This window comes from Eufriesea mexicana, unplaced genomic scaffold (assembly GCF_001483705.2).
Source record: "Eufriesea mexicana isolate 0111107269 unplaced genomic scaffold, ASM148370v2 scaffold11618, whole genome shotgun sequence".
In the NCBI taxonomy this organism is placed as follows: Eukaryota; Metazoa; Arthropoda; class Insecta; order Hymenoptera; family Apidae; genus Eufriesea; species Eufriesea mexicana.
In genome coordinates, this window is record NW_016919224.1 from 213,806 (window position 1) to 239,221 (window position 25,416).

Genomic DNA, 25,416 nt, shown 5'->3' on the forward strand with positions numbered 1-25,416 from the left:
CTCTTTCCTATCCACGGAATGGATCCTTTCCTTTCAGCCCCCTCCAAGTTAATCCACGCGTATTGTGGGCCCCTGACGGGCCGCTCTCGGAGTAGCTGGCAAAGTGCGTCAGGACGAAATTTTAATTCGTCTTTGTCCAGCCTGCCACGAAACGTCGCCATTGTTCGTCACATAAAAGCCCCATCAGATAGCGGCTATACGGACCACCACCGTGGGATATCGACCGTCTCTCCGACTGTGCGTGTGTTTTCGGCCGCGTGCGTGTGCGCCCTCAGACCGGCCGGAACGGGAAAGAGCGACCCGGATGGAAACGTGAAGAGAGAGAGAGAGGCTGACATGTCACACCGTTGGTGGTGGTAACCTGGACGAACGTTAGCCAGCGCCACGGTGTTTCCATGGGGTTCGCCATTGGGGTGGCCCAGGCCAAATCGACCGCCCGGTTCCATGTCCACCGTTGTTATTCCGTTCGGATAACCGAGACACCGCCACCCTCCGGCTGTTTAATTAAAAACTTTATGCGGGATGTCCCATCGCATCTTCTGATTTACGGAAAACGCTTGGACCACGAAGTTCTCCTGGTCCGGGGACCCTTTCAGCGGCACGGCCATTGTCCGCTCAAGTGGCCACCAGCCGTGTAGGGGTTGCATGTGGCCGAAGGAGATTTTTCCTCCCGTTTTCTTCCACGATCTGCTTTTTCCCGGGTCTCGTCGAGGTATACGTGTATATAGCAACGCGGTATGGGGGGGTTCGTGGAATTGCCAGACGGGGTCTGGGAACAGGCACGTTTCGGGTTCGGGGATGTTTGGCTTGTGGTAGCCAGGAGAGCTGTTTATTTGAGCACTGGTCTTCCTTTTTTAAATATATTCCTTCGAATGTTTGTGTTTCATGCTTGGGGCCTGTGTTCCTGCTCGAGAGTCCTTCGTTTTGTAGACACGTTGCAGTACTCGTCTTGATATGTTGGCAAGAGATTACACGATATTGTAGAAAGAAACGATTGTCGATTGAGTATAGCTCATTCGTTCATCTTCTTTTAACCCCTTGCCTTACGATGTGTACTCCCTTCAACGAGAATTGGCAAGAAATATAAATAAAACGGTCAAGTGATCCATGTTGTGGATGCAAATAAGTGGCTGCTGAACGTGGATGCTCGGGGTGGGCTTTTAGAGGTCCTAAATTGGTGCTCTTTTCATCATTTTTCACGGGATTTTCGATTTCACGCCTGCATCAGCTCGGGCCCAGGTCTGATCACGTGCTGTTTGCATTTCCTGGTCCTGGTCACGTGCTGTTTGCATTTCCTGTCAATTCTCGTTGAACCAAGTATGAGTGCCGATGACGCGTGGCATAATCAACAGGAAAGTCGGCCACACGTCGTGCCCTTTGACGAGTAACACGTAATTAATAAAGAAAAATCATGGGTAAATTACGACCCTGACCTATGTTTGTTTACGTTGGGCCCTATCTGCAAACCACGGCTCTCATCCGTGATACTCGTGTTTGGCCTTTCTTACCACGAGTCCCACGCGATATTGTAGGCGAAAGGTTCAAATAGAGGGATTAATTTGCCATGACTGACAGTATCATACTCTGTCTTCAGCTACGATAAGATTCCAAATAAATTCGTCCATTTTACAAACTTTTTAAATATTCAAATTATCATCGTGGGCGAAGAAAGAAATTTTTCTTTTAAATTTCCATTTTCATTTGTCATAAAATATTATAAAAATATCGTTTCTAAAGGCTGTCAATGGAGAATTTGAGTTTTAATAGAAATTAGACAAAAATGAGCACGAAGAGGGGATAATATTGCATAGCTTTGCTAGAGCTGCTTCATACACTTTCAGCTGTCATCAGATTCCAAATAAATTCATCCATTTTACAATATTTTTAAGGATTCAAATTATCGTCGTGGACAAAGAAAAGGATTCTTTTAAATTCCCATTTTCATTCTTCGTAAAATATTATGAAAATATTATTTCTGAAGGCTGCCAATGGAGAATTTGAATTTTGATAGAAATTAGGCAAAAGTGGGCACGAAGAGGTAGAAATATCGCTTGGTTCTGCTAGATCTGCTCAAGGCGGAGAGCAATTGCCAGGGTGCGACGTATTATCGAGAAATATCGAGGAGGACCACATCCTGAATTACAGCGCGAGAAATTGCGCGGTCGAGCGTACGGCAAGATTAAGTACCACGCCGATATTAAGTGTCCCAGCTCGCGAATACCACGTCCTAAATTCATCGACGCCGATTTCCAGCTCCATTTGTCCCTGGCTCTGGTCGAAAACTCGAACGCGAACTCTCGTTTAGTATTTTCGACGAACGCGTTTCTAGATTTCACCTGGCCTACTTGAACACTCTTTAATTATTCATTAAATCTCTGATTTACCTCGATTAACGTGGATTTGTGTTAGGTTAAAATCTATCTCCTTCATCGCCTGCTCGACGTAATTATATTTCACCGAGAACGCAGAAATATTTCTATGCCAGTTTCCTAGGAAGACTGGGTGAAATTTCTTAGACAATGAAACGGTTGTACGAGATTCTTCAAACGAGGATATGTGAGGCATAGTGTGTATAGTGATCATAAGAAATGAAATCGTGGGAGATCGATTTCTGCCGAAAACGTTTACTAGATTTATAGATCTAAGGATTTTTAGGTATATCTACTAGTGTCCCCCCTTGTACAAGCAAGAATTAGTCATTTTAAATCACTAAAAAAAATTTTATTGCATAATCTGATTCACGAATAGGAAATTTCTAATGAAAAAATTTTAAAAATTCGTGTTTCGCACTTTTTAATCTTTATATATAAAGATAAAACTGAATAACACGATGCAGATTTATTAATGTCTTCATAATGGTCCTAATGATTAATAATGATTGCAAGAGATTAATAATAATTCAATTAATATAAAAATGTTAAATGGGTACACATAATCTCGATGAAATTCAAGATTAATTTCAATCCTAGAGAAACGAGAAACCTTCAATCAATCATTCACATAACCCTAGTGTTGAAGCCCAAATTCACTAGCAGTCGTTCCTAACCTCTTCTTTCCAACCTATAATTTACCCCTACTTAGAATACATAATTCAATTGATGTAACAATATTAAATAAGTACGCATAACCTTATATAACCAATAATATAAAGACAATAAATATGTACAACCAACTAATACATATAACCTCAATGTTAAATACCAAATTTACCAGAAATTGTTCCTAACCTCTTCTATCTCACTATATGATACAATATACACCAATTTACAGTACATACTGTATTAATAATAATTCAATTGACATAGGAAAAATGAAACCAATAATATAAAGACGATAAATATGTACAACCAACTAATACATATAACCTCAATGTTAAATACCAAATTTACCAGAAATTGTTCCTAACCTCTTCTATCTCACTATATGATACAATATACACCAATTTACAGTACATACTGTATTAATAATAATTCAATTGACATAGGAAAAATGAACAAGTACACATAACCTCAATAAAAATGCAAGATCAATTTCAACAATATAAGAACAAAAATAAACCTATGAGCAACTTATTCATATAATCCCCCTGTGTTAAGACTGAAATTCACTAGAAGTAACCACTTCCTTTCTCCCTATAATATTCACCTACATACAGCATGCACAAAATTAATAATAATTCAATTGACATAGGGAAAATGAACAAGTACACATAACCTCAATAAAAACGCAAGATCAATTTCAACAATATAAGAACAAAAATAAACCTATGAGCAACTTATTCATATAATCCCCCTGTGTTAAAATGTGTTAAACTCAAATTTACTAGAAGTAACCTTTTCATTTTCCCCTATAGTATTCACCTACATACAGTACGCACTATATTAATAATAATTCAACTGACATAGGAAAAATGAACAAGTACACATAACCTCAATAAGAAAAAAGACCAATTTCAACAACATAAAAGCAAAAAACTTCTATAATCAACTCATTCGCACATCTTCCTGTGTTAAAACCCAAATTCACCAGAACTTACCTCTTCCTTTTCCCTATAGTATTCACTTACATACAATACATACTGTATTAATAATAATTCCATCGACATAGGAAAAATAAACAAGTACACATAACCTCAATAAAAAAGCAAGATCAATTTCAACAATATAAGAACAAAAATAAACCTACAAGTAACACATAACTGCAGTGTTAAAAGCCAGATTCACCAGAAGTCGTTACTAACCTTCATTTACGAGTCAAGTGGTCCTCGTTCTCGCGTCTCGTTCGCAGCTGTCCCGGACCGGTCCAAACGAACTTTCGGTCCGACGTGTTACGTCATTGTCCACCGGCGTTCCTTTTAGTCGGTGATTTCATTTCTGCCCGCTTCCGCCGCGGCCGTAACTTGTTTATCGGTCATCGAAAGTGACGGTCCATCGAGGCCGGGCTGCACTTCCGGCGGCGCGACACGTGTACGAAAATCGCGGACCGAGACGCCGCCAAACTTCGTTCCAGACGGGATATTAAACGCACACGACGAAATATCGAAACATTGGCCAGGTTCGGCGAATGTCGGAGATGAAGCACGGGGGACGTCGTAAATATTTCCATCGATTTCGATTAGGCCCACGCGGCAGACGCTTACCGGAAGTCCACGCGCGAATCGCTAATGGAGGAGACCTCGACCTTGGAAATTCTTCGTCATGCTAATAAAAAGTGCGAATTTTTTTTATCGCAATAAATTTCTTTCTCGTTTCCAGAGAAGAATGTTAATTACGAGTGCATCGCGATTAAAAATTTTATTTTTACGACCAAGCTGATTTTAAAATTAGAAATTCGGTTCAAGCGAAAATTAGAAACTCAATGCGAATTAGGAAATTACAGTTTCGTTGCTGTATAAAAATTCCAAAGTCAATGTACTTAAAAATTGCAATCTCAGTGTGCAGTAAAATTCCAGAATAGGTTATACAGTTACTATACTTTGACAAAAAGTTTTTGGCTAATTTCTGTAATGGTAAAAACCAAAATTTTAATTATTATTTTGTTTTTCTTTCACTTCATATCGAATTAATACCCAAATTAACACCCCATTTTATACTTACACTATAGCACTTTACATTTGAAAGGTTATAATAATTTTAGATAAATTCGTATTATCGTATTTAATCAAAAATATTGTTCCAGGGCTTTAGAATTATTGTTTTGGAATTTTATTGTCTTATCTTGCAATTTTATTTTGCAATCTTTTATTTACATCTATTTCGAAATTTTTATGCAACAATGACCTTGTAATTTTCTAATTGGCATTGACTTCGCAATATTTACTTTTGCATCGAATCTGCAACTTCCAATTTTGGCTTCGACCCAAATTTCCAATTTTCAAATCACCTTAAATAATTTCTGCAATAAAAATTTTTATTCATATTGCACTTTTAATTTATATACTTCTAATTATCCTATCTATTACAATACAAAACAATTCCAATGATAAATGGGAACAGGAAAACGACCTAAGTACCCCCAACAAAATCCCTATTTAATCCTTTGCACTCGAGAGGTTCCCTTCAGCCACCATTTTATAAAATTTCAAAGATCGATACTCATTAATATGTCAAATTTAAGATAATATAACGGTGTGTGAGGTATCGAAATCAAATAATTCCATATGTTAATTATTATACGAATTCTTATTTACTGCTCCAAAAAATATCGTCAGCTTTATAGCAGAAAATGTTGCAATGCTAAAGATATAAATCGAGATATCTTACATATAACGTCGATGTTAAAATGTTTTTGATTATCACATACTAATGTACGATTGTGTATGTGTCGGTCGCCAGCCAAATTCCTTTGTTCAAACGAATACCGACACCGAACGAGTTACAAATTACAAATTATTAAATTATTAAATCATTGCCTTTCTATAATTAGTGTTCCTTCCTTTTTAACTCCACTGCTATACCAAATTCTATCAGAAAATCTTTAAACCCCTGCTCTCCTTTAGCTAAAAAATCGTCGAGTGCAAAGGGTTAAAATTTCAAAAATAAACTAAACACGTAAATCTCGCGAAGGCACGTCCACAAAAATTTCTTTCTAAAATTGATCTAACACCGAGAATGGCATAAAAATTCGCAAGGAAGCGGAGAACCCTGAAAGATATTCGAGAACCCTGTTATGAAATTGTGCAAGATTCGCAGGGGGAAATTCCGCGTCTTTGAAGGCTGCAAGTTGCTAGGTCATTAGTCTTCTCATCCGAGCTACCCTCGCGAGGGAAGGATGAAAGGAATCAAAAGGAATAGAACATCCTTGGATACATTCGCATTTTTTCCACGCTAATTATACAGATAGCTGAAACTTTTAATGCGAGTTTCGCTTTTCCGAGTTGCTCCTCGGGCCCCGAGAGGAAACAATGGCTCCGCGGAGGGAGTATGCCTTACCTGTTAATAAACTGCTTTGCCGTATTAATCCAAGGGAGGGTATTAAAGTGGCCTGTTGCCGGTAGATCATCCTCGGATTAAATACGAGCACGGTTCACGGAAAAAGTGTGCTGACAGGCGGTGGTAATTCTTTTTTCTACGTCTTTATCAGAGCGTGTAAAAATGAAGTCGCTGGATCGCGCAGAAGTTCGGCTCCGTTGTTATTAAACCGGCGCGGAACAGGGTGAAATGAGCGTTACAGGATGGAGATTGGAAAACGGTGTGATTAACGAGATATTAAGAGCGAGGAAAAGTGTAGAGATCATTAATGGCCGAAGTGGCCATTAAACTGGAGAACAAGAATTAGGCGAGCTACTCCGGCAGTGGATTGAAAAAGTTCGATTCGGTGTGCTCGGACACGGTCAAACTTGATGATTTGAGAAACGAGAGCTGTCTTGGGTAGCTTCACGCTAGTGTAATCCAGGAGATATCTGTGGGGGTAGAATGGACAATAATATACGCTGTGGCGCCCCCTTTTGAGAGCGCGTACGTATATGTGTCGCGAAAATCGAGCGACGACGAGTATACTCGTCAATCATAGAGTAAGTGTCGTTGTTAAAATATTGCATCAAAAAGATGAGTTTATTTTATAAAATTGACAATTTTATTACTGATATTTACTTATTTGGTTAACATCTATTCTCTTATTGGTTAGTTTTTATGGATATCTATGAATTTTAGTGACCGTCGAAAAATAGCTAGGTAACTTCGGGCCAGCAGCCATCAATGGGCCCAGCGCCTGGTCAGCGTCACGCATTTGTCCCGTGGCGGACCATCCCTGAAGGAACCCTATCATAAATCAGCTTTCCGACTTTTGCTTTTGCCCCTTTCACGCTAACATCTAAAAAACGTTATCATCGCCCATAAATAAATTCGTTATGCGAACTGATAAGCTGTTTCAGCCGGTGCATACTGGGACGCACGAGTTCATCTCAAATTATTCATATTTTTTATTTGTTTGTTTCATTCCGGCCTGGCCTCAAAATATTCTAAACAAATTGAAAATTGAAAATCGTTTTATTTTTCGCAAAAATTACAATTTAAATAGCCAATGGTCACTACTTTTTACGCATGACGAGTATACTCGTCGTGACACGAAATCCTGCCACTTCCCCATGACGAGTATACTCGTCAATCACAGCTAACTGGTTAAATAGTAAAGTAAACTCTATATCCTGGCGATGTGGAGGCGAAAGTGAGATTAATTGTAACTGGGTGCTTAAATATTGCGTGTAATGGTAGTTCTAGTAATAATAGCATGACTAATTTAATATTTAATAATTGTTACTTAGTCTGTCATTATTTTATATTCTGATTTGAAGTATTATATATTTGAATTTTGTTCATTGAAAGATCCAAGTTCTAGATCCTCCTCGATTGAAAAATGATCGAAATATTTTAAACGGTGTTGTGCATTATTTTTCTTAGGTATTCCAAAATATTTTCTGATATTTATCTCATTTTACATTCATAAATATATGTGTATAAATTTATAATCATTTAGAGGTTGATCCAACCTGAATTTCTGAAGTCGAGGTCATCTGAAGGACATAGTATGATAGGTTATTGAATTCGTATTTTCGTCAGTAATAACCTCACAAAGTCAAAAATATAGGGTGTCATTTAAAAAAATCAACGTGACCTTGACTTTTTATAAAAGAAAGATAGATTTTGGAATTTTCTTTCTTTCAATAGATAGCCAACTAAATATCGATTAACTTTCATTGGAAACATTTTTCTGTCAGACTATCGAAAGTGCCTCAAAAATCATGACGATAGTTACATACGTACTGCGCACTATATATACAGGGTGATTCACAAATCCGTATGAAGTTAATGTCTTAAATATCTCGTTAAATATTCATTTTTCGGCTATATGTCTCTAGTACTTTTATACGCAGGATGGACAGAAGGATCGATGTGTATAAAGAAAATATAAATATATATTTCAAAAAATGGTACTTATCTTCATACGACCGCAGCGCCTCCACTTATGCGAAAACCATTTACATAAGCTTGTAGTCCTTTTGAAACCATTCATCTTCTTCTTCTAGCATTTTTTTCTATCTCCAACCAGAACAAAGATATTCCATGATACATTTGCCTGAATCACCCTGTATATTATATATGAAAAAAGAAAAAAAGAAAAGGTTTATTCCCGTTGCTCCGGCGGCTTTCCTGTGGCATGTCGAAACGATCTGATCCGTGGAAGAATGTGTTCGAATAGGGAAAGCGTCACTTTCCTTTTTGTTTTCGTGCAGGTCCCGGAGGATCCGGGCCGCTTGGAAAAACCCGCATCCCCGCGGCGTTGTATCGTCGAGTGCCGAGTTTGTGCTCGCGTATTTACTGCTTTCAATCGGGAAGCCTGTGTTTTGCTTCAGGTATCGGCAGCTAATTCTTGGAAATAATTAACAGGTCCCATGGAAGTTGAGGCTTCTGCCACACGGGATTATATCTCGATGTACAGTTATACAGGGTACACGACTGCTCGTATAATCGAAATGCAGATAATTATTCGCGGAATAATATTATTTTACGCGCGGTTTTGTTCGGCAGAAAATCGAGTTCGAATCTTGCACGTACGTGTATTATAAAGAATTGTATATCACGTAGAAGTGCAAAGGATAGTATAATTGATCGTACGCGAAAAAACGAATCGAAAAGGTGGAATAAAATTTGTCCGTATCTAGCTCCGTTTCGGAGGAAATTACGTTTTAATATTCGCTGGTTTGCGAACGGTGTGCGTAATGGCGTCTGTAGATTGATGGACGTTGTCTCTTATCGACGAAATGAATAATACGGTAGGTCCGATGCAAAGCAATTCGTTTCATTGGATATGTTTATGAACGCCGACGTGGACGGAAATATTGGTCTACGGCGACATCTGTTGAGCCCAGGCTCAATTACACGCGAGCCCATCCTGCGAATATTTCAATTAAATTTCCTCGGGAACGAAGCCTCGTACGAAAAAATGTTATTCTATGTTTTCTTCTTCTTTTTTAACGTAGAATATAATACGCCAAAAAAAATAGACAGTAATTAATTTTCCACCGAAAATTCTAACCTCTAAATCAACGTCCACGTATTTCTCGCTGCGTCGGAGTTTATTATTTTTACCGTCCTCGCAAACGATACCGAATTCAATTATGTTTCCAACATTCCGATTAATGCACGTCCACGAACCGTGATATACTTGGGAAATTTAGACACAGCAACACCCGCGAAGAATTCCACGGTCATTTATAACGAGACTTTCGTAAGCTACACGCGAGACGAAAAGCAAAATGGGGTTAATGGCTCGTAAGTATCTAGGAAAATTAATCTGTGACATTTATCACCAGACGTCGGCGTGTTAATTACGGATTAAAAGGCATTCAACTAACGGACGAAAGGGAACATTTTTCTCTGCGCTGTATTCAGCGTCTATGAATGAGAACAATCGGCTAGTTAGCATTCCCCGTGCCCTCCGTTACGCTCGTTCTAATTTAACGTGTTACTCGGAAACACAGGCAGCATGCCTGATTTGTCTCGCACCGAAACGGAACACGCGAGCCCTCCGGTAAAGAAGATGCATGACGTTGAAAAAGGGAGGCAAGAAAACGCGGGCGCTCCTAGGTCTTCTTTAAATACAGCGTGATCGATGATCCACCGGTGGGACTTAGGGTGCGGCGAAAACAATTTCATAAAGCCTTTCGAAACGTTAGGTCTGCCTGAAGGTTCGCTCGTTCCTCGTGACAGTTGCATGGATTACAAAACGCGACTGCTTTAATGTTAATCGCCCACTTTAATTCAGTTTTCTAGCTAATTTACATATAGCTGCTCTACGTGTTCTGCGTGTGCTATACGGCGGTCTTGTCAGCTGAATTTCACGTTGCTTGTTTGAAGAGTATTATCGCTAATGTTGGAAGATTTATAAGATTTAGTATGCACTTTTTATATTTGCTATTAAAATAAATGAAAAAAGGAACAGAGTAATTTAGAATTATTTATTTTATAAATTTTATAAATTTTATAGATTTTGGAAAATATTGTTATCCCTATTGGTATTCAGATGTAAATTGTCGGATTATTAATTGATACACTTATTTTTAATATTTGGTAATATTTAGTACTAATTATAATCAATTTAATAAATTTGGTAATATTTAGTAATATATATTTAGTACTATTTTAAGGTTCAGATCACTGCCATTCATATTTGCTATTTGATATACTATCTCCAGATTTATTAATTATTATGGGGAACATGTAATTATAATTAATTTAATAAATTTGGTAATATTTAGTAATATATACTTAGTACTATTTTAAGATACGAATCATCACCGTCATTAATATTTGCTATTTGATATACTATCTCCAGATTTATTAATTATTATAGAGAACCTGTAATGGATCATTGAATTATTTAATTTTGCAACTCCATTAAATTTATCTAACCAGAACCAAACCAAACTAAAAAATTCCCAAAAATGACAGGTCACCTATTAAAAAGATTTTAACTCCTTCTATTTGTTATACTATCTCCAGATTTATTAACTATTATAAGGAACCTATAATGGATCATTGAATTATTTAATTTTGCAACTCCATTAAATTTATCTAATCAAAACCAAACCAAACGGAAAAATTCTCAAAAAATGACAGGTCTCCTGTTAAAAAGACATTTAAGTCTATCTTGTTTATCTTCCATTTATCTTCAATACCGCCTATTGATCATCGAATATTAAATTTTATAACACAATAATAACTCTCACCCCAAAATCATCAGCCATTCCTTTCACCCACAAAAATGACGAAAACAAGAAACAGGAAAATCGCAAAAGAATGAATGCAACTGGAGAAATATATCCAGCAAAAAGAGGTCTAAGAGCCTGCCAATGAACCTATATAATAATTCGAACGTTATCAACCCGCATCATGTTCCAAGGCTGTACGGATGCAGCCTATCCTTAACCGCGACTTATGACAACGCATTGCCAGCAATGTCGCGGCATTGTAGCAGCCACCGAGGAGGAATCATGGTCGATGTTTCTGGTTCACCTTGCAGGTGCGCGGATTCAATAAACACGCGATGGAGAGAAGAAAGTGATGCTAAAAATCGAAACGGAAGCCGCCGCCGCCGTACCAGCCCGAGTTCACGAGATGGAGACTTTCCTCGGGGCACGCATCAGTATAGAAGGCGCGTAGACTCAGGATCGAAAGGGGAACATCGAGCACGGGATCCAAGATGGGCAAGTGTTGTAGCAAGCGGCAAGAGCCTCAACCCCTTGGTGAGTAGCCTCCATTCTCTTTTTATCCTCGTGGCGAAACCGCGATGAGTTTTCTTTTGCAACTTCTGCCTCACGTCCTTCCCGCCCCCCTTTTCCCTCTTCCCTCCTCTATTTCTCTCTTCTTTTTTCTAAGTATTTCTTTGAAACTCTTGAATGGAAGTTGCGAGCTGGATGGCAGAGAAACGGAGTGAAAATTTGCAGGTGGAGGTAGAGGGTTGAAAGAAAGAAATTGTTTAATTGCGAACGGCACGGCGTGTTCCTGGTCCAGTCGTACAATTTGTTAAATGCATCTCGGGGCTCGAGATATGTAGTGTATCTGGGTTTTAATCCCAATTGAGTCTTCTTTGACGCAATTTCATTGAGCTTTTGCGAGATTCCAGGCTGTTTTAATCCTACTTTAATTGCTTGCCTTGATCAGTTGAAACCGATGGGATTGTACAGGCTAGATTTCTAGGTACTCGAAATAAAATTAGCACCAGGACACTGGGAATATGTCTCCTAATCGTTGGGACATCTTGCAGCGAACTTCTTTCTGATCTTTCCCAGTTTTTAATCCTATTCCAATCAATTTTTGGAATGAAAAATTTCCTGAAATCATAAAATTGTTTATTTATAATTGCTTATGCTATTGCTTACCCTATTCCGAATCGTTGGGGTATCTTGCAGCGAACTTCTTTCTGATCTTTCCCAGTTTTTAATCCTATTCCAATCAATTTTTGGAATGAAAAATTCCCTGAAATCGTAAAATTGTTTATTCATAATTGCTTGCTTCTACATCTTTGCCAGTGAAAAGAAAGCTAGAATTAGGTCTCGCTAATTACCAGTGGTCCCATAGTGGTGCAATAGCTTAATTACTTGGTAGTTAATTACTAGATAGTATCGCTAATAATTCCAAAGAGTTAATTATCGCGCATTTGCATTAAAAAAGCAATCTGCAAACACAGATCGTCCAATCTGAGATGATCATTTCGCATCGGCTGCCTTTGGGAGCTGGCACAGGAAGAGATTCAATCTGATGCTTCGCTTTTCTAACATACAAGGAGAAAAGTTGAATTCCTCGAGTTTAAAAATGAAGAAAGTTTAAAGAAACACGAAGTGTGATTTTTCAAAATATCATTTTCATCCTTAAGACACGTTCTGCTCGCTCCGCGAACTCTGATCTAGATCCGAAGTGAACGTCACACGTGAGGTCGTTTATCATCCTTTCGCGTTACAAATGTTGGCTTCGCTGTCCAGGTTACAAGAAAGCAGACACAGGGCTAAGCTCGAAACACAGTAATGGAGGTTCCTTGGACCGGTACACTGCAGACCCGAATCAGAGGGGTGTACAAGCGAGGGCAGACATCATTCGACCGAGGCCGACACCTTGTAAGCTCCAAATTCCTCACCAGCCTCGTAAAACAAGCTCGCCTGTCGTTAAGCCTGCATGTGTGTATTTTATGTTCTTTTATTTCATTTTCTAGCATAGCGATTTTACCTTAAGTTCTAGCCTAAGACCCCTAACTTAAGCTCTCATTTATTTTTGCTTCATCTTCAAAGCGACTTGGTATATTTTACCGTGCCCATTCTTGGCTGGAATAGGCCTGCAATTTAGCGAACTAGGCTTAATAAAACTTGTGGTCCCAGGAAAACTGATATTACAGCATATAAAAGAATAAAATTATTCGGATCTAATTAAAATTATTCCAAATTATTCTTGCCATCAGAGTTTTGATTCAAAAATTCGAATTTACTCGACACGGTTTTCTCTTCTCTTTCCGTTTTCTATCAATGACAATGGAAATAAGAACTTAAGCAGGAGTAACGTGCCGTGGCGGCGCTAGTGAGGCGCGGTGGGTTGATTTCCATCGGAGCGTTAAAAATGTATTGGACCGATGATGAAACCTCTATACGCGAAACTTCGTCATTAATATTCGACAGAGTAATCAGCCGTAATTCTGTTTTGAGATAATTCCAATGTTTCATGGCCGCGTGGCCGACCTGTCGATCGATGTTCCATCAGTTCCTACTGTGACCGCAAATAGCTCGATCGCGGACCTGTACACCGACTACGGTGGAATTAGGCTCCGCCGCTCCTTAAATAGCCTCTATCTCGTGGTTGTACATTGGTTTTGTTCTCGAAACAGCGCATTCACAGAGGTCGAACAAGATCGTGGTTGCCCTGTACCATTACACCGCGCGCGAGAGCACCGATGTCAGTTTCGTGAAGGGCGACCGTATGGAAGTATTGGACGACTCCGAGCCCGACTGGTGGAAAGTTCTACACTTGACAACTTTGCAAGAAGGTCTCATCCCTTGGAACTTCGTGGCCGTCGAACGTTCAGTGGAGAGCGAGGAGTAAGTTGCCCGACTTCCAATTAGCAGTTTATACAACCTTCGACTATTCGACGTTGCTTTAACGATCATCGCATCCCCGCTTTACTTTCCTTCCCTCAGTTGGTTTTTCGAAAATGTCTCGCGCAAGGAAGCCGGCAAGCTTCTTCTGGTGGACGAAAATCCCCGAGGGACGTTCTTGGTGAGACCCAGCGAGCACAATCCACGAGGGTACAGTTTATCCGTGAAGGATTGGGAGGAGGGCAGGGGCCATCATGTAAAACACTATAAGATTAAGCCTCTCGACAATGGAGGCTTCTTTATTGCCACCAACCAGACATTCCCGACTCTGCCGGCCCTTGTCATGGCTTATAGCAGTAAGTAAAACGTCTCTTCCACCTATTTTCTTTTAATTCCTGTGTAACGTTCTAACTTGCACGTTCCAGAGAATGCACTGGGTCTCTGTCACGTGCTCTCGAAGCCGTGTCCTAAACCGCAACCGGACATGTGGGATCTCGGACCAGAGTTAAGAGACAAATGGGAGATCAATAGGAACGAGATACAGCTAATCCGGAAATTAGGTCACGGCAATTTCGGCGAGGTGTACTATGGCAAATGGAGGAATAAAATCGAAGTGGCTGTGAAGACTTTGCGACCAGGGACCATGTCGACAGAAGCATTCCTTCAGGAGGCAGCGATCATGAAGCAGTTCCGTCATAGACACCTGGTCGCTTTGTACGCGATCTGCTCGAAGGAAGAGCCGATTTACATCGTGCAAGAGTACATGTGCAACGGCAGCTTGCTGGACTTCTTGAGGACAGGCGACGGCAAGTACATGCAATTCGAGGATCTGATTTATATTGCCGCACAGGTGGCGTCCGGTATGGAGCACCTCGAGAGCAAGCAGCTGATACACAGAGACCTCGCTGCGAGGAACGTTCTGATAGGCGAGAAGAATAAGGCGAAGATATGCGACTTTGGTCTCGCCAGGGCGATCGAGGACGACGAGTACTGTCCCAAACAGGGAAGCAGGTTCCCTGTCAGGTGGACCGCCCCTGAGGCCATTGTCTATGGCAGATTCAGCATCAAGAGCGACGTTTGGTCTTACGGTGTCTTGCTGATGGAGCTCTTCACTTATGGCCAAGTTCCTTATCCTGGTCAGTTTCAATTGTTATCGTCTCCTCTTCTGCAATTATATTCTTCAACTTATTAATCTCTACTTAAGATATTGAAAATGTTTTGTCATTAATATTTAAGTGGTAGGTAAATTTTATTTTGGAGTACCATTAATTGCAAATGAGTGACATTTGTGTAATAAGGATATTTAGATTTTTCTATCTTTAACTGACCAATGAGCTATAATTCTTTCATTTTACAGGTATGCAGGGGCGCGAAGTAATCGAGCAGATCAATAAAGGCTATCGAATGCCTAAACCATTGAATCATCCGCTGCCGGACAGCATTTACCGATTAATGTTACAATGCTGGGATGCTAGCCCCGAGAAGCGACCCACGTTCGAGTTCCTCAATCACTATTTCGAATCATTCAATGTCACTAGCGAAATACCGTATCTGGAGCCACCAACTGACTGATACACAGCTCACATGCAGAGTCACCTGGTACCGCACGGTCATTTTCATCCAGCGCACATTAATTGTGCCATGGAGATTTATGGTATTTATTGCTAGATCTCCAGCAAACACCTGGAGACTTTGTTACCGTGTTCTTTTTTACATTAACCGCAGATTTCCTGCGCGAACAATGAATCCCAAAAAAAGGAAAAAATTTAGAGGAGAGGACAAATGTACGCAATGGTACAGGAAACATTTCATAAGCTACTTGACGGCTGAGAATTTTATAAACGTTACCAGATTTCTCGAAGCAATCATTGTTAAATGCTGCCAAAAAAACGAAAAAAGAAAAAGAAAAATTCCACAGTGATCGCGGATAATTTAAGAAGTGTTCTTTTTAGACTCTTTTCTTATCTTTACGAAAATTGAGCGTCATCGAGAAAGCACCTCAAGAACAATGATCTTGTGTGCCATGGAACTTTATAAGAGGAATAAAATATGAAACGAGTCTTGTTCATACTGCGAGGGGTATCTCCAAGACTTTCAACCTTTGTGACCAATCGTGAATAACTGCCGACTATTACCGAGTCAAACGTTGCGACTGAAAATAAGAGTATAGAATCTCTACCCGCTACGTATCCAGTATATATTATAGAGTTAAAACGGAATCGTTCAACGTTCGAACTATTTATTAAGCATTTTCACAATTTGGAGAGTATATTAAAATAATTGAGAAAGGTATCTTACGAAAAAAAGAAAAAAAAAATGTTTAGAGGATAGAACGGAACCAGTTGAGAACTAAAAAGTAGAATTTTAAATGGTAGACGATGTAATCCATTATATTAATCCGTCAATGTATAACAACAACGCAGATAAACGGAAGTGTCGCGTCATTTATGTATTCTACGCGATTGCTTCTTCTCTGATCTCGAATCAATCGCGACCAACTTTTCCTAAGATCCAAATCTTTAATACCTTCGTTTTTTTTACATTTGGTCCTTGGAAACCTGAATGCACAGTTTTGTGCATCGTATCGATTATCGAGTGCACAAATCTGTGTTAGGACACAATCACGTTCTATTAATATGTAAACTAGAAGTACGCAAGTTTCTCGTTTGGTTTCGAACGATACGTCGAGTAGGACAATATTTTATACGAGAGATTAATACGTTTTATACGTAAATGAGGAAACCTTTTCGATGTATTTTTGTTCTGTGAACAGTGTATCCCAAATATATCAAGAAAGCACACGTTCGTTTCTCCGATACATATATATATTATTATTATTTTTACTGTGATCGCAACCTTTAAAGAGAACTAAGAACTACATGTTCTACGATGAGTCGATAACGTGTCACGTATATATGTACGTTTCGTCGTGACATTAATTTAGGTTTCTTTTCCCTTTAAAAATTTGCTAAGACAAGAAGATAAGAAGAAGTTACTAATGACAAAACGAACGTACGTTATACGACTGCACGACGTCACGAGAGGCGACATTTTTTTCGAAACTAAGTGAATCTATCGAGAAAAAATTAAATAAAAGAAAAAAAAAAAAGGAATAAAAGCTAGAGATACTACTTGAAGGTAAAGATTAAGTCATCGATGTTGCTCGTACAAAGTGTTTGAAAAAATTGTAAATTTTCTACTAAACATACAAAACGACAGGTTAGGATAGAGTTTAGGCGGTAGGCCGTGAGGTAGTTGTAAATCTCCTCGGGATGTGAAACACCGTAAATCCTTTTTTTCGTAATTCCGTTGTACAAGAATTTTTCCCGGATTGGGTTTCGATTCCGAGGATATATATCGTTGTCTCGTCATGGTCGTCCTCCGCGGAACGTATCGTTAGACGTAAGTCCCTAGGCGTACACTAAACTATGTCACGATAAACAAGATGAGCCATTATGACACTTTAGATATTAAAACATTTAAACGAATAAGAAAAAATATTAATTGGATGAGTGGCGTAAGGAGAGCGAGAGAAAGTGATAGAGTATAAGAAAATATGAAAGTGCGCGTGGTAATAGAGTGATTATGTACGTGAGTGTAGTGAATTGTTACACCTGTGAATGTGTGGTATTTTTTTCACGCGCATCTTGCCGTGACATTAAGAAATGAGCAATAAAATGTCGTGCTCCTTGTACGGCCCGTAACTATTGCTCAATGAAAGAAAATCATCGTTTTTATGTACGAACGTTTTCATGAAACGGGACAGTAGCGTATGAACGCCTGACGAGGCCATGTTTGTGTCTAGTAACAACTACAAACGTTCCAAACGGACATCGATATGATCGATACCGATGCAAATCGATACGAAATACTTTTGTGGCTTATGTTTACTGGGACTCGTCGCGAACTCGACATTATATTGCCAGATTACATAGTATACCAATAAATATAATGTTTTTTACTATAATTAGCGAGGCAAACACCACATACCTTCGTTGTGTGAGTTGACTAATTTATTCTATATAGTATGATGCGGTGAATGCACGTGAAAAAGCATCATGTTTACGTAGAGTTAGAAAGGTAGCTGTATTACGTCCAGTAAACTTTTTCTATGAGCGTTTTATACCGATCAAAATGTTGTTGTGTTTCTCACGAAAAATGGTCATTTAAGATTTTTCGCTAACGATCATGTTGTCGCCATAGTTTGTAGACATATGAAATACAATCATGCACGAATTCGATTCGTCGAACGATGGAATGTATCCATCATGTATAGAAAGTATATACATTTGGTTTCTCTATCTTGAATGTCACACTGTCGCATATACATCATTTTATCCGAGCAAGACGAAGAGAGTAGTATATTTAAATGTTAAATACTGGTAAGGGCATCATGTGGCCTTTCCACTGGACCTAGAGACTGATATTGTTTAGAAAAGAAGAACAGATCGATTGCATTTGAATTTGTATTTGACGACTATGCTCGATAAAATTTTTCATACGGATTATACGTAACCAAATTTGCAAGTTTTTTATGAGGTTAATACAAGAGATAAAATTTTATAATAATTCAAAACTGTCTCGATTTTACACTAACTGTATCTGTACAGTTATTATTTTTTGTTTATTCATATTCAAATCAGAGGTTCGAGTAGGTACAGCTTTTCTATTGTATTTGAAATAATAAATTTCGACGAATTTTTGAATAAAATTAGAGCAACAAAAAACTTAAAACTTTCATCGATGTATTGCACGATGTATTCGAAATTGAATTCTGGTCGGGAGACGCCACGTATTTTAAACTGATTCTAACATAAACATGTTCAAATTATTAATGGAGTCATTGTAAGTGTAATAATATCGTCGTTGTATTTTCGGTATGTAGTATGCTAGTTGATTTACATGAAATTATCGATTTTCTAGTATTTCCTGTTCATTCGTTTATTCACGGATACTAAGGTATAGGATATTAAGGTATAGAATTAAAAGTGTTTTCAACTAAATTTTTTGTAACCTATAAATATTTGTCATCATAATTGTCACTCAAGTACTATTTCATAACACTAATTCTATTTTTACTACTCTTATCAAATAGCTATTTTTACTACTTAATTATCGTAAAGTCGTAACATTCAGCATATTCTTTAAAATATGTATCGTAATATGTCGTTCATTTATTTTTCGTTTTCCATTATTTTGATTTTGTCAAACATCGCGTCTCTCGGCTTGGAAACAAGTTTTCATAAAATGATAGTTTCCTTACTTGTATGATTCGTAAAATGTGCCCGAAATTATGAAATACATCTTTTTCACTTGGTTTGATCTTTCTACTTTGAAAATTTGTTTCGTTGTGGCTCCGTTCAAATGAAATTTTAATAAATCTGTGATATAGTGACAGACCTCATGTTTTGATACAGAGTTTGACTATTGCGCGGAGCTACCAACGAAATTAACATGTCAGAAATTGCTTAATAACTGTTTGTAAATGTTAAAAATGAAAACAGTCGTCACGTGATGCGCACACCAAATAGATGGATATTTTTTAATGCATTTAGGCTTTTGTCAAGATTTTCACAATACACCGCGCGTCAACATGGTTCACTCGTACCTAAAGTAAAAATGGATCAATATATCGTCATTGTTTACGTACCAAAGCTTATTATCATTAAGTAATTTAACGGTTACTTTGTATCATTGTATTAAGTACCATAAGCCTATGCAGATAAATATATTATGTATCATATTAATTGGAAAGTGTCAAATGATATTCGTATATTTTATCCATATAATGCGATATTATTCTCGGTAAATGAACACCACACAGTAGATTGGGAATTTGAATAATACAAGACATTAATTGCAAGAAATTTATTCTAGTACCAATGTTTCATTTCGCAATACAAAAATTTTATAAACGAAGATATTAAATCTTTCCATTACAAATTAAATGAAATAGTTTGACACAAACGACTTTTAAAAACAAATATACATTTTGCTTTATTATCTTCACAATTTTTACCCTTTGTTTTTTATCACTTTTCTAAAATGATATTTAAATTTAATCATTTTTAATACTCTTTTCTTCTACAAAAACGCAGATTTTTTTTTTTTATTTTTTATCATTTTTTTTGTATATTATATATAATTTAGGTACCAAATTAAATTGGATTCGTAGCAAACATACAGTATTTAGACTTCTGATCATACATAAATGTTGCATGAAACATTTTTCAAAAACTGTATAAGAAATCTTTCTGTTACAATTTAATATATTATAATTAAATATACATCATTTCTGCCATGTGTGACATCTTCTTTGGAATATGAACAAACTCCTCGAAGTAGCTGGCAAGCTCGTCAATAGTGACATCGCATGAAGGTGGAGATATTCGTGCTTGTACTGAACATGTATTTGAACTTGAAGGTTGGCCAGTTGTACCAGTGGTTTCTGACTGACTATTACTACCTCCACCTGGACCAGGCCCTCTTTTTAAGCTTGGCATCGTATTACTGCGTGCCCGTTGAAAGCTACTAGCCTGATAATTATCTTGAATGCTCGTATCATCCTTAGCTTGTCTAGACTCTTGACTAATATTCAGTGCTTTAAAGTCTTTTGTGACCATACCATGGCCAAAAATTTTTGTATTTTTACCACAAATACTAAATTTACATGTTTCTTTAAGCAATGTACTTGCTAGATTATCACTAAGACAATTAGTGCCAGTATCATTTAATTTTAGAACAGCCTCTTTGATTATTGAGTTTTTTTTATTTTTATCAAGTACTCTTTCATTTTTTGATGGTTTAAAATTCGTTGTGCTTTTTACGCCTCTGGGGCTGATTGTAGTTAATGTTGGCCTTATAGGCATCAATCTTTTTTGAAATAAATGACTGCAGTCAGAACTGACACTTTTACTTGTTCTAAATGGATTTGGCGACTTTGCTTTGTCAGTAGGTGTAATACTGAAACAATAAAAAATATTAATAATTAAAATCACATTGAAAAAATATAATTATTAGTGATAAATGATTCTTATAAATAAATTTAAATAAAATCTGGTTGGAAAGGTAATTTGGGAATATTATTGAAGTTTTAACAAAAAAAATGATTTGAAATCATCTAGTGATGATTCATCATTCTTAGCACATAACCTTGAATCAAATATTGGTAAACGTCTGTTCTTTCATCTCTTATGCAATAATATCAAAGTACATAAATTCATATTACAAACATACGAAATGCAATATTAATTGAATTAAATCATATTCAGAAATATTTCATTCACATTAACAAATTTCAATTAATAATATCAATTTCTCCACTTCACTCATATTCTATTTTAGTTTTCTTGGCCATATTGACGCGTAAATTATTCAAGAAGAACGTTTCGTAAATATAGAAAACTCCGTGACACCCTTTAATCTCGCTCGAAATATGTAAACATTTTGTGTTGCTTACTGATCACATTCAATGTTGTTATTTCGCACCATCGAAAATAAGAAATAACGATCATTAAAATGCGTATTCACAAGTGCTTGCATCATTAACACATCAAAAACACATCCGACGTAAACAGAAATCGTCACGTAGTTTGCAAAATGAGGTAACGTTAACCGAAGACCTTGACCGCGCGTGAAAATGGATTGAGTCGCAAAACCGCCGCGATCCGATACATCGAACGGACACACGAAGATTCAGAATGTTCGAGGGACTGGAAAGGGACAGTTGCGAGGAGCAGGCGCTTTAAATGAGCTTTCGGCGGTAAATGCTTACTGAGGACAACTCGAGGAGAGACGATCAATTTCGAGCTTCTCCAAACTCGCCGGCAGTACTTCGTCAGCCATGCTAACAATTTTGCACGGTTCTGTGCTTAACGTTTGTGGGAACATGGCATCATGCCGAATCACCGTTGGCAAACAAACGTTGACAGCGCGTCGGAAAATTCCAGAATGAAGAATACAATGTTTCGGAAAATAGGTTAGAACGATGACGACAGGCTGAATTCTTCGACCGCGACATTCACTGCGTTTCTCTTTTAATTCTACGCTTGTGTTTAGTGTGTTTCACATATGCACCATTTCAATTTCACTATTACTGGACGCATTCATCAGATATCGCTTGTGGACGCGACTTCGCGATCAATTAATCATCGACAGCACGTAAATAAACAGACTTTTGCGCGCAACTGCCATTCTACTGCTGCTCGATACCGGAAGCAACGACTCCAGATGGCGTTTCGAGTGCATCCTCGTTGCGCGCCCGTCGCCATTTAAACTTTCGAAACTTCTATAAATGTTCAAATTGAGAATTTGACACAATAAGAAAGTCTTCTTCTAAAAACTTCTACAAAATTTAACGCGACATCAATAAACAGGTAAATAATACTTAATAAAATACTATAATTACGTGATTTTATAAATAAATTACAATTTCAATTTACATATGTATTTGTAATATACTTCGTAATATTATATACTTTCTATCAAATGTGAGTCTTTAACGTATTATGCAATAACCTATCGTATAATTCTTGCGACCTAATTTCATGATAGTTATAGTTATTCGAATTCAATTAGAATTTATAGGCGTAGGAACATAATAAGGACTCTCGTAACGTAAGAAACAGAATATAACCTAATCGCGTGCAGTACTGCTTTGACAGATCTTTTGCATTGCATTTATGATCGCTGCACAAGCTGCCAAGATTTAAGTAGAACGAAAATACAGGTCGTAATATTGATCAAACGTATCTTTGCGTCATTAAGGATGTCGTGATTTCCGTGAAGTTTGCTGGGAAGCCTCCTGGGATCGATCTAAGACACGGTTAGAATACAATATCGTGAAACGTGATAGGTTTAATCTGTTTCTTACTTCGAAGTCAAAGCCTCCGTGGACGCTCGCGTGCACTCGTGACTCGTTGTGTAAATCTCGAAATAAAATGGAACCGAAAGAAAATTTATTGTCGTAATTTATGGAAATATTTCTTATCGTGTTCCACGTGGTATTCCGTTTTCTTTTATGCGAATTTTAAATGCTATTAAAATAGCCCAACAACAGCACGATATTTTGACGTTTCTAACCTATATTTGAGTTTGCTTTTTCCTATCTTCGTAAGTGTATGTATTCCAATGTAGCTTCCCTATTTACATATATAATATAATGGCAGGTTTACAGAATGAAGAGAAGCAATTGAAACTCCATAACAATTTTATTGAATTGCTTATATTAAAGATTGGACGAAATTAAATCGAATATTATTACCGCGGAAAAAATTGAAGAATTTTCAAGTTGGACATGATTTGTACGTATATAAGAAAATAATATACAACGTGTCATGAAATATTTAGAAGATTTTAAAGAATATTATGAATATCCGTAGCAGTGAAATTTATTTTATAAAACAGAGTGCTCGATTTCCTACATAACAACCAATGAATCAGCCAACGAGGCTTACAAAATCTGACGCACTCTACGAGGCGCTTTATTTTAGCATATGAGCGAAATATTTACGAATTCCTCGTGCCGAAAAGCACTCAAGGGGCTCAGGGTACGTCCAGATTGAAACAACAGAAGCTATCGTTGAATCCATTCAACGATATTCTCATATTTCTCTTCTTGCTCGGTTTGTTCGTCCATTCTTGGCAATTCACGCGCAATGTTTCTTTTCCAGATTAAATAATTCTCGAGTTTCATAACCTATACACATGGAGTTACATAGTGGCAAAGTAAAAAGAATTGCGAAAAATAATCAAATTCCACGAATATATAGAAATACAAACCACGTACGCATCTCTAAAAATTCCACTTTCTAAATATCAGGTTGAACCTCTACCCGAAACCTTCACACTTTCTACAGTAATATTATTCTACACGTACCGTCGGTACTTTTAACCAACACAATGCACTGTCCTTTGTGTAGTTGGTACAGTCTACCACGTGCTTACGTTGCATTGTCGCAGTGGCTAATACCTTCTCTTCTTTAAAATTCAGTTGTAAAACTGAAGTTGAATTTACAAGAATTTTCTACCACTAATGGTAAAATATAAATGATGAAATATGAGATATATTTAAATTAAAAAATTATTGAATGCAGTATAGGAATATTTGAATACTAAAAGTTTATTGAATTTTTAAATTCATATGCTTTTGTTATCTTTTAAATACTAATCTTTTGTATTGTATTTATTATATTTCTTTTATAATTTATTATTTTATATAAATGTCTTACAATTTTATGCCAGTAGTAATCAACTTTTACTCGTGGAAAGGCATTGGTCTACATCAGTGACTCTCAACCTATGTCAGGTGTATTTTCTATAGTACATTTAATATTTCCAATTAATACTTAAATTTCACAAAATTATATCTAATTTTAAAATTATATAGGAATTACACTTTGATTAGATGATACCCAAGGAAAAATGGTTGAAAATCACAGTTTTAGACCAAGGAATTTAAGATTTTGATGTCATTATCTTTTATGTTATACCATAACTAGTGTCTGATAAGGAAAACACTATTCACCTACCAATTTAATACTCTCTACAACTGAAACAAGTACTCACAAGTTAAAATGGCTAATTGAGTACATAGCATCAGAATTTTTAATAATTCCCATTTCCACATAGTCTATAAAATCTTCCCCAAATATTTCAATTTCCAAAATATTAAATTCAAATTTCATTACATGACAGTTCATTAGACACCCAAGAAGACCACAAAAGGTTTGCCAATAGATGGCACCCTTTTTCAGAAGCACCCTCAATTTGAATCCAACATAGAAACAAACGATGATCCCCAAGTCCATGTAAACAATGCTCATTTACTGATTCTCATTGTGGTTCATTTTCAGGGAGCCACATCAGCCAAGCAGATCGACTTTCCCGATTGACAAGCCTAAGATCGTTCTGTTCGGCGTTCGTCTCGTTTCCTTGTGGCCAGAAACGCGGGTTGGAACAACGCCAAGCCTCGGCACACGTACGAGGCACACCCACGTCCAGAGGCCGCGTTCACTTCCTGCGGATTTGCACACGGGTTAGAAAAGGCTCTCGGCTGGGCACGCGGGAAACGCGTTCCCAACGTGAACGTGGTACACGAGGTAAATTTATATTTCAAGATCGCCTACCGAATGATCACTTTACGATCTCTGAGACGTTCCACTGACAACAACTGCGCTGGGTAATAACTGACGCATCCTCAGCTCGCGGGGTCTCAACGAAATGGCAATTGACAGTGGCTCGATACATTCTACGTGACCCCTGTCGTTCCTGCTCGTCGTTGACATCTGTTCCCGTGAAGTACTCATAACGTGATCGAACGTAGGAATTTGATTCCTTGT

At 37.6% G+C, this 25,416-nt stretch overlaps 2 protein-coding genes across 5 annotated transcripts in view; one reads left to right on the plus strand and one right to left on the minus strand.

The window, feature by feature from the left end:
* Window positions 1-15,847, plus strand: part of Src64B (Tyrosine-protein kinase Src64B) — a 127,891-nt gene extending 112,044 nt beyond the window's left edge. Inside the window, exons 2-8 of one of the 3 annotated variants that reach the window (XM_017908631.1) lie at window positions 11,521-11,743; window positions 12,980-13,171; window positions 13,870-14,080; window positions 14,180-14,433; window positions 14,503-15,213; window positions 15,435-15,731; window positions 15,803-15,847. In XM_017908631.1, the coding sequence (XP_017764120.1) occupies window positions 11,701-11,743; window positions 12,980-13,171; window positions 13,870-14,080; window positions 14,180-14,433; window positions 14,503-15,213; window positions 15,435-15,649 (1,626 nt within the window). In that variant the 5' untranslated portion in view covers window positions 11,521-11,700 and the 3' untranslated portion in view covers window positions 15,650-15,731; window positions 15,803-15,847. The other 2 variants (XM_017908633.1, XM_017908632.1) reach the window with 2 other exon arrangements.
* A 4,493-nt stretch (window positions 15,848-20,340) lies between these two features.
* On the minus strand, window positions 20,341-22,140 carry LOC108553644 (oxidative stress-responsive serine-rich protein 1). 2 transcript variants are annotated; one of them, XM_017908630.1, is made up of 2 exons: window positions 21,852-22,140; window positions 20,341-21,040 (listed from the first exon to the last, which is right to left on the minus strand). In XM_017908630.1, exons 1-2 carry the CDS (start codon window positions 21,965-21,967, stop codon window positions 20,356-20,358), a joined length of 801 nt encoding a protein of 266 aa, XP_017764119.1. In that variant the 5' UTR covers window positions 21,968-22,140; the 3' UTR covers window positions 20,341-20,355. The 2 variants fall into 2 exon arrangements, with proteins under 2 accessions (XP_017764119.1, XP_017764118.1); XM_017908629.1 differs by lacking the exon at window positions 21,852-22,140 and adding an exon at window positions 21,537-21,838.
* Between the last annotated feature and the right edge of the window lie 3,276 nt (window positions 22,141-25,416).

Coding starts and splice junctions, on each gene's coding strand:
- LOC108553644 (XM_017908630.1), bottom strand. CDS start 21,967: ATGTTCCCACAAACGTTAAGCACAGAACCGTGCAAAATTGTTAGCATG. Junction 21,041..21,851: donor CTCTCCTCGAGTTGTCCTCA/GTAAGCATTTAC, acceptor TTATTGTTTCAG/TATTACACCTACTGACAAAG.